At 43.2% G+C, this 15354-nt stretch overlaps 1 protein-coding gene across 2 annotated transcripts in view; it reads left to right on the top strand.

Moving 5' to 3' along the window:
* DNAAF9 (dynein axonemal assembly factor 9) overlaps positions 1-15354 on the top strand; it is a 148483-nt gene that overhangs the window by 77501 nt on the left and 55628 nt on the right. For both annotated transcript variants that reach the window (XM_059898974.1, XM_059898973.1), the window contains exons 14-20: positions 686-762; positions 2736-2780; positions 3146-3191; positions 6714-6825; positions 7882-7952; positions 8883-8933; positions 9694-9781. In XM_059898974.1, the coding sequence (XP_059754957.1) occupies positions 686-762; positions 2736-2780; positions 3146-3191; positions 6714-6825; positions 7882-7952; positions 8883-8933; positions 9694-9781 (490 nt within the window). The remainder of the gene's footprint in view (positions 1-685; positions 763-2735; positions 2781-3145; positions 3192-6713; positions 6826-7881; positions 7953-8882; positions 8934-9693; positions 9782-15354) is intronic.

Genomic DNA, 15354 nt, shown 5'->3' with positions numbered 1-15354 from the left:
TTGCTGTTTTGTGGTTAACCTGCTGTGCTGAGTTGGATTCTATATCTGACCCAGTGACAGATGAGAACGAGTTGGCTTGATGCCTCCCAGTGCCAATAGGACCTTTCCTGAAGCAAACCATTTGACATTGGAAAGGTTGTGTTGTAGATATCAAAGAGACTATCGCCTAGTCACCAGTTCCTTGTCACCTTCCCTCCTCACTGAACTTGATTCCCCCAGTACTTGGGATTTCTCAGCCCTTTAGATGAAAGCTTATGCAAAACAGTAGGTTATTCTTCAGTATCAGTTCTGCACCTTTGTTTTTTAACTGATTTTTTATAGCTTTAGTTATTTGAATGTGCTTAGCATCTGGGCAGAAACACTGAGGGCAGTGATCTCTCGAGGGGAGGAGAAAGCGCTTTTCCAGGCCTCATAATGGCACCGTCCCAGCTGGTTACAGGTCACCAGATCAGGTTCCAATGCCCACCTGCCTGAATGAAGTGTTTTCATGTGAACCCAGCCCGAAGAAAGCAGGCTCCTGTTTCCCCTAACAAGATGTTTTCACTTTAATCTATTGATGTGTACAAAATAGTCACTTAGAGGGGATGGGAAGTGTTCTCCTGGCCATATGTGAGAAGGGCCCTTCTAAGTGTATTCTTTCCTGCTGTGAAAGCTAATTGTCTCTGTTTCGTTACTGATTTTACAGGCCAAGGAGGTAGCTGAGCAGACCTTTGGATCTGGGTTAAATTCCTTTGAGTTGATGCAGTTTAAGGCAGCCCTACGGTAAGCAATAGCTGATATTGTTTATAAAAGCTTTTCTTTAATGTTTGTGTTTTAAAAACCCTTTTCTCCTTTGTATTTGATATTCTGTCTCCCCTTTGAGAAATATTCCAGTAAATCAATAAGATATGTGAAGGAGAGTCATTCATGATCAGGGTTCTATTTGAGAGGCCAAGGAGCCAAGGATGGAGGAACTGTTTGAGAGTCAGACACACTGCCTGAGGCTGGAATGGGAGGCAGATCAGTATTAGAACTGTTCAGACAGTTCAGACCTCTGCAGACAGTTCAGAGGTTAGAAAGATGAAGCTGGGGGCATGAGTGGTGAGGTTTGTTAGGATTAGGGGCCCTGGGCACATGAAGATGGTCACTGCTTAGAAGAGAGTTGCCCTGGGCCTCATCTGCCTCTCAGATGGTAGAAACCCCTGAGCCTGGCCATGTCTCAGGGTCTAGAAGGTCTGGGAATTTGGCTTCCTGGCAGTCTTCCCATCACACATCTCCTGGCATATCACAGTGGATCTCTGTGTAGTCTTTGTCCATAGCTAAACCTTCTTGAACCCAGTCCTCTCAACCTTCTGTCCCATATGAGGACGACTTGGTGTACTTTTTTGTGAAGGAGACAAAAGACACCAATATCAGAGAGTTTCTTTAAGGACGCTTCTGGGATGTGCCCTGTGGTATGTCAGTTCCATACCCCACATTTTCTTACATCTGCAGCCCTGGGTAGTGAGAAGGAACATTTGGAAAACTAAGTTAGTTTATGATCTAACAAGAAGAATTCTATTGCTATAGCTCCAGGACTGTAGGAAAGAGCCAGAACTCTTTGGTGCAAAGCTGTAGGCTTGCTTCAGGTTTCTTTTCCTTTCTTCTGGGTCTTCTGAATCTTGTAGCTCTGACCGTGAGAGGGGAGGGCTAGAGGAAATTTGGTCCCTTAAGACTGTGTGCTGACCTGCACTGTCTGTTCCTGGCAGACCTGAGTTTAAGGAAGCTTCTTTGCTTTCCAGCTGTGTGACCTTGGGCAAGATAGGGAGCTCTCTGTGCATCTGTTTCATCATCTTCCTGCCCTGTAGAGTGATTGGGCAAGTGAATGGTAGCTGCTGTCTCAGTGGGTTCTCCTCTCTTACCATCAGCATGGCTGACAAAGTCATTCCATTCCTCCTGTCCTCGGGGCCTTGCCTAACCCACTCTGCCTTTCTAGGGCAGGCCACGCTCTCAATCCCATGGCCTCCTATGCATGGGGTGTACCACCCTGGCTGGAGGAAAGAACAAGGAGAGAATACATTCCAGGCAATAGGAGGAGAGTCTTCCAGGGCCAGTCCTCCACCCAAGAGCCCCACTTCCTTCTCTTCACGTGGTCACTTCCCTCAAACTGCACGAAATTAGCAAATCTTCTCCCAAGAGGAACATGGGAAGTTAGCATATGACTGACCAGTACTTGTTAAGGCAAAAAAATTAAACTTAATTCAATTTAGAAACTTTCTTTTACAAAAAGAGTTGATGCCAAAAGGGTTTCCTGGTTATTCCTCAGTTCTGAAGTCCTGACCATGCCCATTATTACATAGCAGTTGACTGTGGGTAGCAGTCTGACTCCGAGCAGGGATGGCAGCTTGACTTCAAAGGTGGTGAAGAGGAGGAGGAGCAGGAGAATATGTCAAGCTGTGGGCCAGAGGCCTGGGGCAAGTAGAGGTTTACTCTCAATCTGCCATGGACAGCAGTCACATAGTTCTCTCCTGCTCTGTCCAAGAGTCAAGATAGCCCTGAGAATCTGCACAGAGGCAGGGCCATGACTGGAGTCAGACACTGACCCCATGTTTGCTGATGGCATGATACCCTAAGGCAGGTAAGGACGACACACACCTCACTGGTGGCTGTGCGAGAACAGCACAGGTGCACTGCAGTGGCAGGTGTCTGGGGAGGATGCCAACACAGTGGTCACAAAAGCAGACTGACTTTTGTTTCATTTTGTTTTGGGTCTACAGCTCCAAGATGGCTTTTCATATACATGCTGTGAATAATCAGGGAAGGTAAGTATATGTTTATGGTGTGTCCTCACTGGGGGCAAGTTAGGAGCAAAAAGAAGAGCAGCTACCTTGTAACTGCTGGCATGGATGATCTTTTCACCCTTCTACACCTGGCAGTGGCATCACTCCAGGGCTGGGCTTGGAGGTGGCTGTGCTCAGATGAGACCCTTTGCCCTGAATGCTTCCCACTGAAAGACTAGGGTGGGTTGGGGGGTGGACCTAGTTCCCTCCAAGTGGAATTCTGCATACATGCAACCCAGTGTTCTGAAAATCCCTGAGAGAGAGCTGAGTGTGAGTTGCTTCCAAGTTGAAAAAAAGAGAACACTGTAAATTTAATATATGTCTCTCCCATCAATTTCCTTTTGTAGACTTGTGCCTCTGGACAGTGAAGATAGCTTATACTTTGTGAAGACGGTAAGCAGAGCTGTTACAGGTCAGCTGGCAGGGAATGGCCTGTAGAGGACATCTACAAGGGGTGAGGTAGGAGTGGGTGGGAGTCTTAGGCAGCCCACCCCTTACCTGAGAAAACTAGTCTACTTTCAGGACTGTTCCAGCTGCAGTGGTGGTGAGCCTGTGCTTTCTGAGGGTGTCCAGCAGCTGTACAAGGCTTACCACATCCACACTCCCATGTCTAGGCGCCCCTTGGGTGCAGAGTCTTAGCTGGGGGGGTGGGGGGCGAGGGGGTGGGGGTGGTAGACACCTCTTCCTGAGATTAGAAAGGCTTCCTCCAAGTGACTGAGGTTTCTCTGGCCTCACATGGAAGGCTATATGGGAGCTGATGACAAGCCTACCTCAACACAGACCAAGTTTTCAGTGGCTTCTCTGTGTTCCAAGGCCTGTGTTGATGCCCTTTTTTTTAAAATAAATAAATTTATTTATTTATTTATTTATTTATTTATGGCTGCATTGGGTCTTCGTTGCTGCGCGCGGGCTTTCTCTAGTTGGGACGAGCGGGGGCTGCTCTTCGTTGCGGTGCATGGGCTTCTCATTGCGGTGGCTTCTCTTGTTGTGGAGCACGGACTCTAGGCACGCAGGCTTCAATAGTTGTGGCTCCTGGGCTCTAGAGCATAGACTCAATAGTTGTGGCACACGGGCTTCGTTGCTCTGTGGCATGTGGGATCTTCCTGGCCCAGGGCTCGAACCCGTGTCCCTTACACTGGCAGGCAGATTCTTAACCACTGCCCCACCAGGGAAGTCCTTATGCCCTTATTTAACAGGCGCTTATGAAAATAAAAACAAACTAACGTAAAAAAAAAAAAAACGGGCCTGAGTCTCCTGTGAAGTGGGGTAGTGAGAGCAGAGCTTTCTGACCTACGTGCTGAAGGCAGAACTAATGGGCCAAGGAAATGGGTTTAGAGATGCAGAAATATTGGTCCCTGGGGTGAGCTGGCATGGTCTTGGGGAGCCAGGGTTTCTAAACCAGTTGCTCCCAGCCACATCCAAATCCTCTATTTACCCCAGTGTATCCTGATATGAAGAAAATTGTCAAGCAATGCATAAGAGGATGGTGGACATCCAGCCAAGATTCTGGTTGTAGTATATATGGGTACAAGTTGTACCTTCAGTCCATTCTGTGGCTACTGCCTGAACCTTAATTTCAGTGAGCTTTTGGTCATAGGGAACTGGGTGGGCAGGTGTGGATGACTTGGTGCAAATGCATGCCCACTGCCATCACCAGGGGACAAGCATAGTGTTATCTCATCTACAGAGAGTAGTACAACATGGGTAATTTTTTGAGGTTGTGAGTAGTTTCTGTGTTTATGAGATACCTGCTCCCTGTCTCTGTCAGTATTTTGTGGTGATGTTCTTTTAGAACTAATGGAGACTTTTTTGTGACATTATTAAGACACTGGGAAATACTTTCTGATATTTAGGTAATAATACTTTGTCTCCTTGCTGGACTTTAGTTTCCCTGACTTCTCTTCTTAGACTCTTGTGCAGTGCTCTGGAAGATGCTTTGCACTGGAGAAGGTGATTAGCAGTCCAGTAGAATCATACTACTGTGTTAAGTACACATTCAGCAGCAGCTAATGAAGTAGGAAAGAAAAGATAGGATGTTGGTGCTTTCTGTCCAAATCCTATCCTCCCTTCCAGGCAGAGATGAAGTTCTGCCTCCTCCTCCAAGCCTACCCTACTGATTTCTCCCTACAAGTACTGTATTCCTATAGGAATACATAATTAGGGAGTAAATTACATGAATTAGGGAGTAATTCTATAGTAATGTGTCACATGATGACTTCTATGTAAGAATGCTCTTGTCTCCCCAGCTATACATTATAGGTTTCCTGAAGATAGGAACCACGCTTCATATTTTTTCTCTCCCCATGCCACATGTGGGAAGTACATAGCAAGTGTCTAAAAAATACTACATGTATTCTTTTTAATGTCCTCTCTCCCCTTCCTCAACACCAGAGGCCAAATAGGGAAGTGGGGGATTAGGAAACCACAGGATTTGTCTTCCTAATTGATTTGGGAACCTAACTGATCATTGTCACTTAAGAGGAACCATGTAGCCCAGGAAGGTTCTGTGTCTTCAGATACTCAAAATTCTTTGAAACAAATTTAAATAAACCTTCCAGTTGTCATGCCTAATCAGAAAGTTAACTGAAATATAAAGCCTATCTGTCACTTTTGTACATTCCTTTATCACGACAGCATGGATGATTAAGGACTTTAACTATGGTTTTTTTCCTTTCAACTCTTCTGCCATCTTTTTTTTTCTTTTTTATAAATTTATTTATTTTTTATTTATTTCTTTTTGGCTGCGTTGGGTCTTCATTGCTGCGCGGGCTTTCTCTAGTTGTGAAGAGCGGGGGCTGCTCTTCATTGTGGTGCATGGGCTTCTCATTGCAGTGGCTTCTCTTGTTGCAGAGCTCAGGCTCTAGGCGCGCAGGCTTCAGTAGTTGTGGCGCATGGGCTTAGTTGCTCCGTGGCATGTGGGATCTTCCCAGACCAGGGATTGAACCCATGTCCCCTGCATTTGCAGGCAGATTCTTAACCACTGCACCACCAGGGAAGTTCCCCTGCCATCTGTTTTTATTTGAGAATCTAGCAGTCCCTTCAAGAGGCCTAGGTCTTTTATCTCTGTACTGAGGATAGAGCAGGGATCCCATATGAGGACAACAATGTGTGAAAATGAGCTTTGGCTTTAGGAGCTCTATACCTGGCCATTCAGCATCGTCAGGCCAGGAAGGGCAGGGACCCGGGAGTGCTCATTGTGCAGCTTATCCTATGTCCTTCACCAGATCTTCACGGTCATCTCAAACTCTAACTCTGGCTTGTACCAATTTCTGCATTTCCTCTGCTAGATTCATCTCAGAATTATTCCATTTTCACTGGTTTTTAACTAAATTATAGCCTTCTTACCAGCCATTCAGAGCTTTCTCTGAGTTGCTCTAGTTTTTTTCTGGCCTACTGAAGCCTCTATTTTTATTTGTCTTGGCCATTAAAGCTCAAACAGCTTTCTTTTAATTTTTTGGTACTGAAAGGAGCATTTGCATGTTTTGACAGGTACCCAGAAATATCCATGAAGACATGTATCCCCCTTTCCAGATTTGTTCAGAACTCGAGCCCAAACCAAAGAATGAGTGGATGAGCATGTGGACACACTGGGATGTGACACTGGTCATGGTTAAGAAGGAAGGCTGTTGCATTGCCTTTTAGGGAGGATAAGCAATTTGAGGGAATTTACAGAAACATAAAGATATTCTTCATCTAGCCCACGTGTGCCTCTGACCAAGGAGCAAGAAGCCTGGATGATCCTGAAGTCATCTCCCAGTTTGAGATGTATTTCAAGATATACTTGAGTTTTCCTTAGAAATTCTCCAGTATTCTTTTGCCATGTGCCTTAGTATTTTGTGGTCTGTTTCTTATGGATCTTTCCCTGTATGTTTAGGACTGACAACTGGACTAACTCTGGTTTCTTATTTGATACAGGCTTGTATGACCATCTATGACATTCCTGACTTGCTGGGAGGAAGTGGGTGCTTAGGATCTGTGGTCTTCTCAGAATCATTTTTGACATCTCAGATCTTGGTTAAAGAAAAGGGTAAGTGTATGTCGTCTTTGGAAGGCAAAACTTGAACTTGTTTATATGTATATATATTTTTTTGGCAAAATAAACCATAAACTAAATCAAAAGACCAGCAACAAACTGGTGAAAATATTAGAATACTTAAAATAAACAAAGGGTACATATCCTAATTTATGAAGAGCTTTTATAAATTGATAAGAAAAAGACATACCCCATGGTAAATGGGCAAAAAATATGAGCAGGCAGTTTACCAGAGTGGAAAACAAAAAAAAATTTTTAATATTTTAAAAATATATATTTTTTAATGTTTATACATACACAGACACACATAATTGACCCCTGAACACAGGTTTAAACTACACAGGTCCACGTATACACAAATTTTTTTCAGTAAGTACATACTACAGAACTACATGTTCCATGGTTGGTTGAATCCGTGGATGTGGAACTGTGGATACAGAGGGCTGACTGTAAAGTTACACATGGATTTTCAATTGTGCAGAGGATCAGTACCCCTAGCCCTCACATTGTTCAAGGGTCCACTGTATGTGTATGTATGTGTATATATATATATATATATATATATATATATATATATATATATATATATATATATATATATATGAATATGTACAGCCTTACTAGTAGGAAAAAAGCAATTTGAAATAATAATTAGATCTGGTTTTTTTACCCATTATGTTAGCAAAAAATTCTAGAGAATGATAATATCCAGTGCTAGTAGGATGAGCTTGATAATGTTTTGTTTGGTTTTTAATATATACATCTGTACTACCTTGACAAAAATTAAAAGTATAGATAAAATGGACTCTTTATTTAAATATGTATTTCTATTTGGCGTAAAAAGAATAGAGTTAATCACATGGGGAAGCCTTTCTCCATCCCCTCATTAGACTCCCTGTACCCAGATGAGTAAGTTTTCATTTTCTGAAGGCCTCAGACTCTGTATACTAATAAGAGGAGCCCTCACTCCTGAGAAGGGAAGTAGTCTGGGGCCTGCATGGTGGGCTCTGGTGGTGGGCAGTAACCGGCATATCTGTGGTCTTCCTGCAGATGGCACTGTTACCACAGAAACCAGCTTCATAATCCTGACAGCTGCCATACCCAGATTCTGCTCCTGGCTGGTTAGTGTCATTCATCAGGTGAAAGTGGACATAAACGTGGAGAAACTGGGGAGAACGTTTAAGGAAGAGCCTCTTCATTGGGTCCTGGTGGGATGTCAGATCCTTACCTAGCCACTTTTCAGGAATAGAAGTTTTTATCTCTGCTCTTTTTCTTTATACAGACGAATCTAGTTTCTTTAACTTTCTTATAATCTTGGAAAAGTTCCAAAAGAAAGGAACTCAATTATCTGGGTCCCGGTTAAATTTGTGAAAGGAAGAAATTAACACCCTCATTTTACAGATGAGGAGACTAAGGTTTAGAAATTGACCAACCTGTCCAAGGTCACACGGAAAGTGAGAAGTGGATCATGTGCTCGCTTTTCTGGTCAGAATAGTTGCTGCTGAATTTTTACAACCACGTCTCTACATGTGGAATGGTCCCATCTTCATCTGTGGGACTTGGTCGGAAACTCTGGTGCCTTGGGACACAGAAAATATGACAGCAGTGAGTCTAGTAATGGTCTAAGTACCTATTTCAGAATCTGTTTATATTCTGTTTCTACAATCCTGACATGAATAGAGAAGAGCAAGAGTCATCCTCTAATGTGAACATGTTTAAATGAGAACACATTCAAAATACTTTAAAATGTTCTCTTTCCTTCATCCGTAAAAATAGTTTTCTCCGAAGTGAAATGTAAGTGGAGACTAACATATCCTCTCCACATATCGTAGGGTCATTTAGCTGGACTTCAGGTCCCCATGAGAGAGCCCATCATGGCCTGGTGCTCTGAGCTTTGTGACCAGCAGCCAGCTCTGCCAGCCATCAGGGCCTGAGAACACTGGATTTGGTGGAGGGACTGCTCTCTTAGAAATATGTGAACACAAGGGAGACCTAGCAGAGTTTTGCCCTTTAAGTAGTAAACTGAAAATCTGCACTCCTTTTGGACACAGGTAGAAGATATTGAAGCAAAATTTTCTGAGAAAACCCAGCAATCGGTTATGGTAAGCAACCTTCTTATTCTTAATGTTAACATCATATCAAAATGAAATGTAAACAATTTATAAAAACAACTTAAAATATTTCCTCTTACTGCTAATCTAAAGATTCTGTACCTTCTTGTCTCAGTTCCTTTTTGTATTCTTCCTCTTCCCAGCAGAGCTCTAGAAATAACCATGTATGGGGTACAAACTAGAGGGATTCTTTCTGCCACTTAAACCTTTAGATGTTTTTTCAAAATCTCCCAGTACTTTTAAAAGCAGATCTCAGGGACTTCCCTGGCTGTCCAGTGGTTAAGACTTCCCACTTCCAGTGCAGGGGATGCGGGTTCAATCCCTGGTCGGGGAACTAAGATCCCACATGCCACGTGGTGCGGCATAAATAAATTACATACATACATACATACATACATACATACATGCAGATCTCAAATTGGCCTAGACATGTAGAGCTAAGAGGTCAAGGCTTTAGGCCAAGGAGAAGCTGCCTCTTTTATCAGAGGATATAAATCTATGGGAACATGAACAAGCATTGCAGACCATGGTGCCTAGACTCAGAGAGGACCTTAACATTCTTTTTCTCAGCACGAGTCACGAATACCAGTAACATGGCAAAGAGCCAAGCAGTGCCAAAGGCCATGAAAGAAGTTGGGTAAATCTGAGGCTGACTTAGCAGCCTCTGTAGACAGACTAACTTGGGCAGGACTTTTGATTCTCTGAATGTTTATGCTGTAAATCACCTGCTCTTTATGTTTGTTTTTTAAAGGGAGATGAGTGTTTCCTGGGCACTTTTCTAACTAGAGGAGAAGGGGCGTATCTTTATTCTAGTAATCCACAGTCTTGGCCTGAGGAAGGTGAGCGGCTCTGACTTATCTGTTTTTGACTCTGTCTGGGTACCTCTTTCATAGGTTTCAACATGAGTGTTGTAATTAATAATACATCTGATATCTGAAAAAACTTGTTGGTGTAGAAGTGTTTTCTTACAGCTTTTCTCTCTTGATCTGTCCATTTCCCAGATGAGGAAACTTGTGCTAGAAAGGACTGGTGCCAGAACTGCACCTGGTCCTCTTGCTGCTGCCTGAGGATTGCTCTCAGAATGGGCTAGAGCAGCAACATGTCCAGAAATAGGTTCTGTTGGGCCAAAACAAAACCTGGGTTAGTTTTTTACTGCTGTGTAGCAAATTACCACAAATTCGGTAGCTTAAAACAACATGCATTTATTTTCTCACAGTTCTGTGGTCAGAAGTCCAGGAAGGCTTTGCTGGATTCATGTTTAGGGTTTCATAAGACTGAAGTCAAGGCATTAACCAGGCTTATATCTGGAGGCTCTGGGAAAGAACCTGCTCCCAAGCTCATACAGGTTGTTTGCAGAGTGCATTTCCTTCAGACTGTAGGACTGAGGGGCCTCTTTCATTGCTGGCTATCAACTGGGACCACTCTTAGCTCCTCCTCCCAGGAGTCCTTGCCCTGTGACCCCCTCCATCTCAGCAACAAAGAACCTTAATTGTGTTGAATCTCTTTCACACTTCTAATCTCTCTGAACTCCTCTTCTACCAGGCAGAGAAAAGTCTGCTTATAAAGGGCTCATGTGATTAGAGGAGGCCCAATCAAATAATCTCCCTTTTGCCATATAATATTACATGAATACAGGAGTAACCTAAGAGGATGAAGATCATGGGGGCTGTTTTAAATTTCTGCCTATAACAGTGTGCCCTCTGGGCCCCACGATTCTCACATGCAAGATATAATCACCCCCACCCAAGAGCCTCATTCCATTATGGTAACAATTCAGAGTCTTAAATCTCACCAACTGAAAAATCCATAATCTCATCATCAAGATTGTTTAAATCAGCTGTAGGTGAGGCTCTGGAGCTAATTCATAAAGTACAGGTCCTGAACACAATTCCTTTCCATCTGTAGGCCTGTGAAATTAGAGGCAAGTTATCTGCCCCAGCCCTCACAACATACAAGGTAGGACTGGCATAGGATAACAGTTATAGACATTCATATTAAAAAGGGGGGGGCTTCCCTGGTGGCACAGTGGTTGAGAGTCTGCCTGCCAATTCAGGGGACACGGGTTCGAGCCCTGGTCTGGGAAGATCCCACATGCCACAGAGCAACAAAGCCCGTGAGCCACAACTACTGAGCCTGTGCGTCTGGAGCCTGTGCTCCGCAACAAGAGAGGCCGCGACAGTGAGAGGCCCGCGCACCGCGATGAAGAGTGGCCCCCACTTGCCGCAACTGGAGAAAGCCCGCGCACAGAAATGAAGACCCAGCACAGCCAAAAATAAATTAATTAGTTAATTAATTTAAAAAAAAAAAAGGTGGGGGGGAATGAAAGGTAAAAAGGAGTCCGAACCCCAAGGCAGCTTTGAAATTCAGCTAGACAAACTCCAGTTCCAAGATTAGGTTTCAAGGCCTAGGAATAGTCCTCCATGGCCCTTAGTTCTGCCCCCGGGGCTCTTGGTTCTACCCTCTAAACTCTTAGTTTTGCCCTCTAGGCTCATGACTCTGCCCTCTTGTCTGTGGCTATACCTCTGTCGTCCTTCCTTTTCATGAAGGTGGCACTTTGTAGCTGACTAGTTTTATCAGCCTGCTTCTTGCCGCTAGAATTTTGGGGGTCCAACAGTCTCCTTTCATTTTTCTATTCTCTCTATCCCTTTCAGTCCAAGCTGGCAGTGTTTCTGCTGATGTAAAATTCTCAAGAACTGTGTTGGTCTTACATGGATTTCCTGGGGATTCATTCCATGCTCCTTTTTGGTTTCCTCAAAATAACATTTTCTTATGAGTCCTATTCTTTCCCTGTTAGATAAGCCTTTTTTGTGGAAGAGGAGTTGTGACTTACTCCACAAATTCCTCATCCTTTACTAAGCAAATTCCCTCTCTGGATAATTTGTTCTTCTTGAAAATATTCTCTCCAGTGACAAGTTGCTCTCCATGGTCTCAGATCACTGGTTAAACTTGGCTCCTCTGTTGTCATAGAAGATAAAGCGCAAGGAGTCCTGGTTTTCGATCCACAAAATGCCAGGTAGCATTTTTTATCATGCTGTGCCCCCTGCATTTCTGCCTCTCCAGATCCTGGTGCAAAAAACCAGGAAGTTAGGAACATTTGCTAAAGACAGGAGAGTGTGTGACAGTACTCCCAGCCTTGAGGCAAAGCTGCGTAATGTTTTAAAATCAGCTTGTAGACACAACACAGAGGTGGTTGTGCTGTGTCATAGTTGAGCCAGTTATAATATTTAGCAAGGATATTTGCCAAAATTAGTTTGCACCTTCTTAGCAAAAGTCCTTGTTAGAAAAATAATCTTACACTGTATTGAGTTATCCAGCAAGATTCAGTGTATCCTGAGGTCTCTACACACGAATAAAGCCAGGAATTTCTGGGGCCTTGTTAGTAACACACTTGAGAGCTTAGATTTCACACTTTCTTAGTTCCTGAGGAAAATGTAGTTTGAATTTAGGAGATGGTTTTCTGAGGCAGGAAATTTCAATAGAGCAGAGAATTTAAATAGGAGTATCCTCTGGCTGTGTATTAAGCATTAGGGCTCAGGTCAGTTTTATAGGGCTTGAAGTTTATACCACTTCAGGGCTCTCTTAAGGAAAAATAGTACATACAGAAGGGTTAGGTCTCTTCTCTGGGCCTTGAAAAAGGGGCTTGAGCAGGTGAGGGGTCCTGAAGCTTAAATGTCATTAGGGTCTAGGTAAATCTGCCTGGAGTTGAGACTGAGATTTATCTGTTCCCATCCTCTGAAGGCATTTAAAGAGCTCATCAGCATGCATTATCTTGATTGATCTTCGTATCTTGAGCCCCATAGAAGGTGAAAAATGGGTCTGAGGTTATAGTACAAGTTAGTGGTGATATTTGGGGGGGTGGTCCAGGTCTTTTGATTTTTGGTCTAGGGATGGCCCAGTGAACTACTTAATGGGCAAAAAGAATAGTACTTCCTTTAGCTTGAAATGTTTCCAGCTCTGGTATCTTTTCCCTTTCCCAGTTAGTGACTTCTGCTATCAAAAGACTTTTTGTTATGCAGCTTCCTTTTCATTCATTTCCTTTATATGCCCTTTTCTTCCCTACCCTGCTGACCTTGGTCAGGCAGGCTGCCCAGTACCTAATCCTCAGGAGCCTGCTTTAGAGTTTTACCACATATGCCTATATCCCTAAACAATGTCTTATTTTTGAATTTAACACAAATTAGGATTATACTCTATCGTGTTCTTCTGGGACTTGCTTTTTTCGCTCAGTGTTCTGTTCCTAAGATTCATCCAGATTATTGTGTGTAGCCTTACAGCTCATTCATTTTCGTGGTTCCATAGGATTGCTTTGTATGAAAATATGCTGTTTATCCTTTTGACTCTTGATGGACATTTGGGTTGTTTATAGTTTTTTGCTATTGCAGACAGTGCTCTCATGAGCATTCTTGTACATGTCTCTTGGTGCACCTGGCACCAGGACAGTGCCTTACAACACATCTTTCTTGTGGTATGTAAAGACAAAATTGTCATCTATGGTCTCAATCCTCTGATTTTCCTGTTACATTTCTGTCTGGTTGTACCAGCCAGCATTGAGATCTCTGGTATGTTGGTCTTCTCTGAATGTTTGCCACTTTGTTTTTGTTGTTGTTGTTTAATATTTATTTTTTTATTTTTTTGGTTGTACCAGGTCTTAATTGCGGCAGGCGGGCTCCTTAGTTGCAGCTCACCGGCTCCTTAGCTGTTGCATATGAACTCTTAGTTGCGACATGCATGTGGGATCTAGTTCCCTGACCAGGGATCGAACCTGGGCCCCCTGCATTGGGAGCGCAGAGTCTTACCCACCACGCCACCAGGGAAGTCCCATGTTTGCCACTTGGATTGCTTTGGTTTTTGATATCTCTATGTATGGAATTTTCTGTGCTTTGCCCGCAAATAAAGTCAGCCACTCCAACAGGCCAACCTCTCTCCTTCATAAGACTTCTGCACCACAGAGCTGGAAGGGAGGTAATGTGAATAGCCCCAAGCTAAAATACCATAGATTTCCACTGTTCTTACCAAGCTTCAGTAGAATTCCTTAAATGCTTCTCAGTTTTGTTGTATAACTTTGGTCCATTTCCAGAGTCCTTAACTAGTTGTTTTTGACAGTCCAGTTTTATGGCTGCTTCCTGGGGAGAGAATTTTCCAGACTCCTCACAGCCATTTCAGAAGTCCCAACCCTGAGGCTTTTGAAAGATATTTTCACTTGGTAAAGAATTGTAGGTTGACCATTTCTTTCTGTGCTTCAAAGATGTTGCTCCACTCCACTGTCTTCTTGCTAACATTATTTCTGAGCAGAAATCTACTGTCATTCTTATCTTTGTTCCTTTCTATATAAGGTGTCTTTTATTACCAGCTGCTTTTAAGATTTTCTTTCTTTTTATCACAGATTTTAAGCAATCTGATCTTTTTGTGACTGGTGTGGTTTTCTTCATGTTGCTTATGCTTGAGATTCATTTAGTTTCTTGAATTGATGGATTTAGAGTTTTCCTCAAATTTGGAAATTTTTTGGCCATTATTTCTTTAGTTTTTCCCCTCTCCTTCAAGGATTCCAATTACATACATTTGGCTGCCTAAAGTTGTCCCACAGCTCCCTGATGCTCTGTACAATTATTTTTAGTCTTTTTTCTCTTTGTGTTTTATTTTGCATAGTTTCTACATATTCTGATTTACTAATCTTTTGTTCTGCATTGTTGTTACGAGTTTGTTAAATTAACATTTGTTAAACGGAACACAGGCTGCTGAATGGTGAGCCAGATTCAGCAAAAGACCACGAAAGAAATTGAAATAAAGAAGTTTATTACTCACAGGTCCAGGAGGAAGTACATGGCATGCCTTGAGGGGCTACACGGAGGTGCGGGGGGCAGGGGGCGGTGGTCAAGGCAAGGTGCAGGCTGAACCTGGGTACATGCCTTTATTAAGGTCTGTGGGTTGGAGTGCTTTGGGATTCCTTAGCCTTTTGGCTAAGGCCAAACTGGTCAATTCAAACCAAAAAGAGTGGGGTTTTGGTAAGCTCCATGGAGGTCTTATATAAGGGGCACACAAGGGGAAGGCACTAAGGAGGCAGGGGAGACTGTTGATGACAAGGGTTGCTGGGAAAGTCATATCAGGAACTTACATTTGCTTGTGACTCTGCAGGCTGTTGTCTAGGGCATGTGCTCACATGAGGGAGCTAGTGTCAGTTTAAGGCCTGTGCAGCCCGCTTGGCCAAACAAAATGGATGCTGAGGCAGCAGTACCACGGAGTAGCTAAGCTCTCAACAGTTGTCATGTCATTAGTCTTATCCAGTGTTTTTTTCTTCTCAGAAATTGTATTTTTCATCTCTAGAAGTTCAATTTAGACATTTTTTACATCTTTCATGTCTCAGGTTAACATGGTTCAGTCTTTCCTCTAGCCGCGAACATAGGGAATACAGTGA

The sequence above is a fragment of the Balaenoptera ricei genome, chromosome 15 (genome assembly GCF_028023285.1).
Source record: "Balaenoptera ricei isolate mBalRic1 chromosome 15, mBalRic1.hap2, whole genome shotgun sequence".
NCBI classification, from domain to species: domain Eukaryota; kingdom Metazoa; phylum Chordata; class Mammalia; order Artiodactyla; family Balaenopteridae; genus Balaenoptera; species Balaenoptera ricei.
This window is presented reverse-complemented; position numbering and strand designations above follow the sequence as displayed.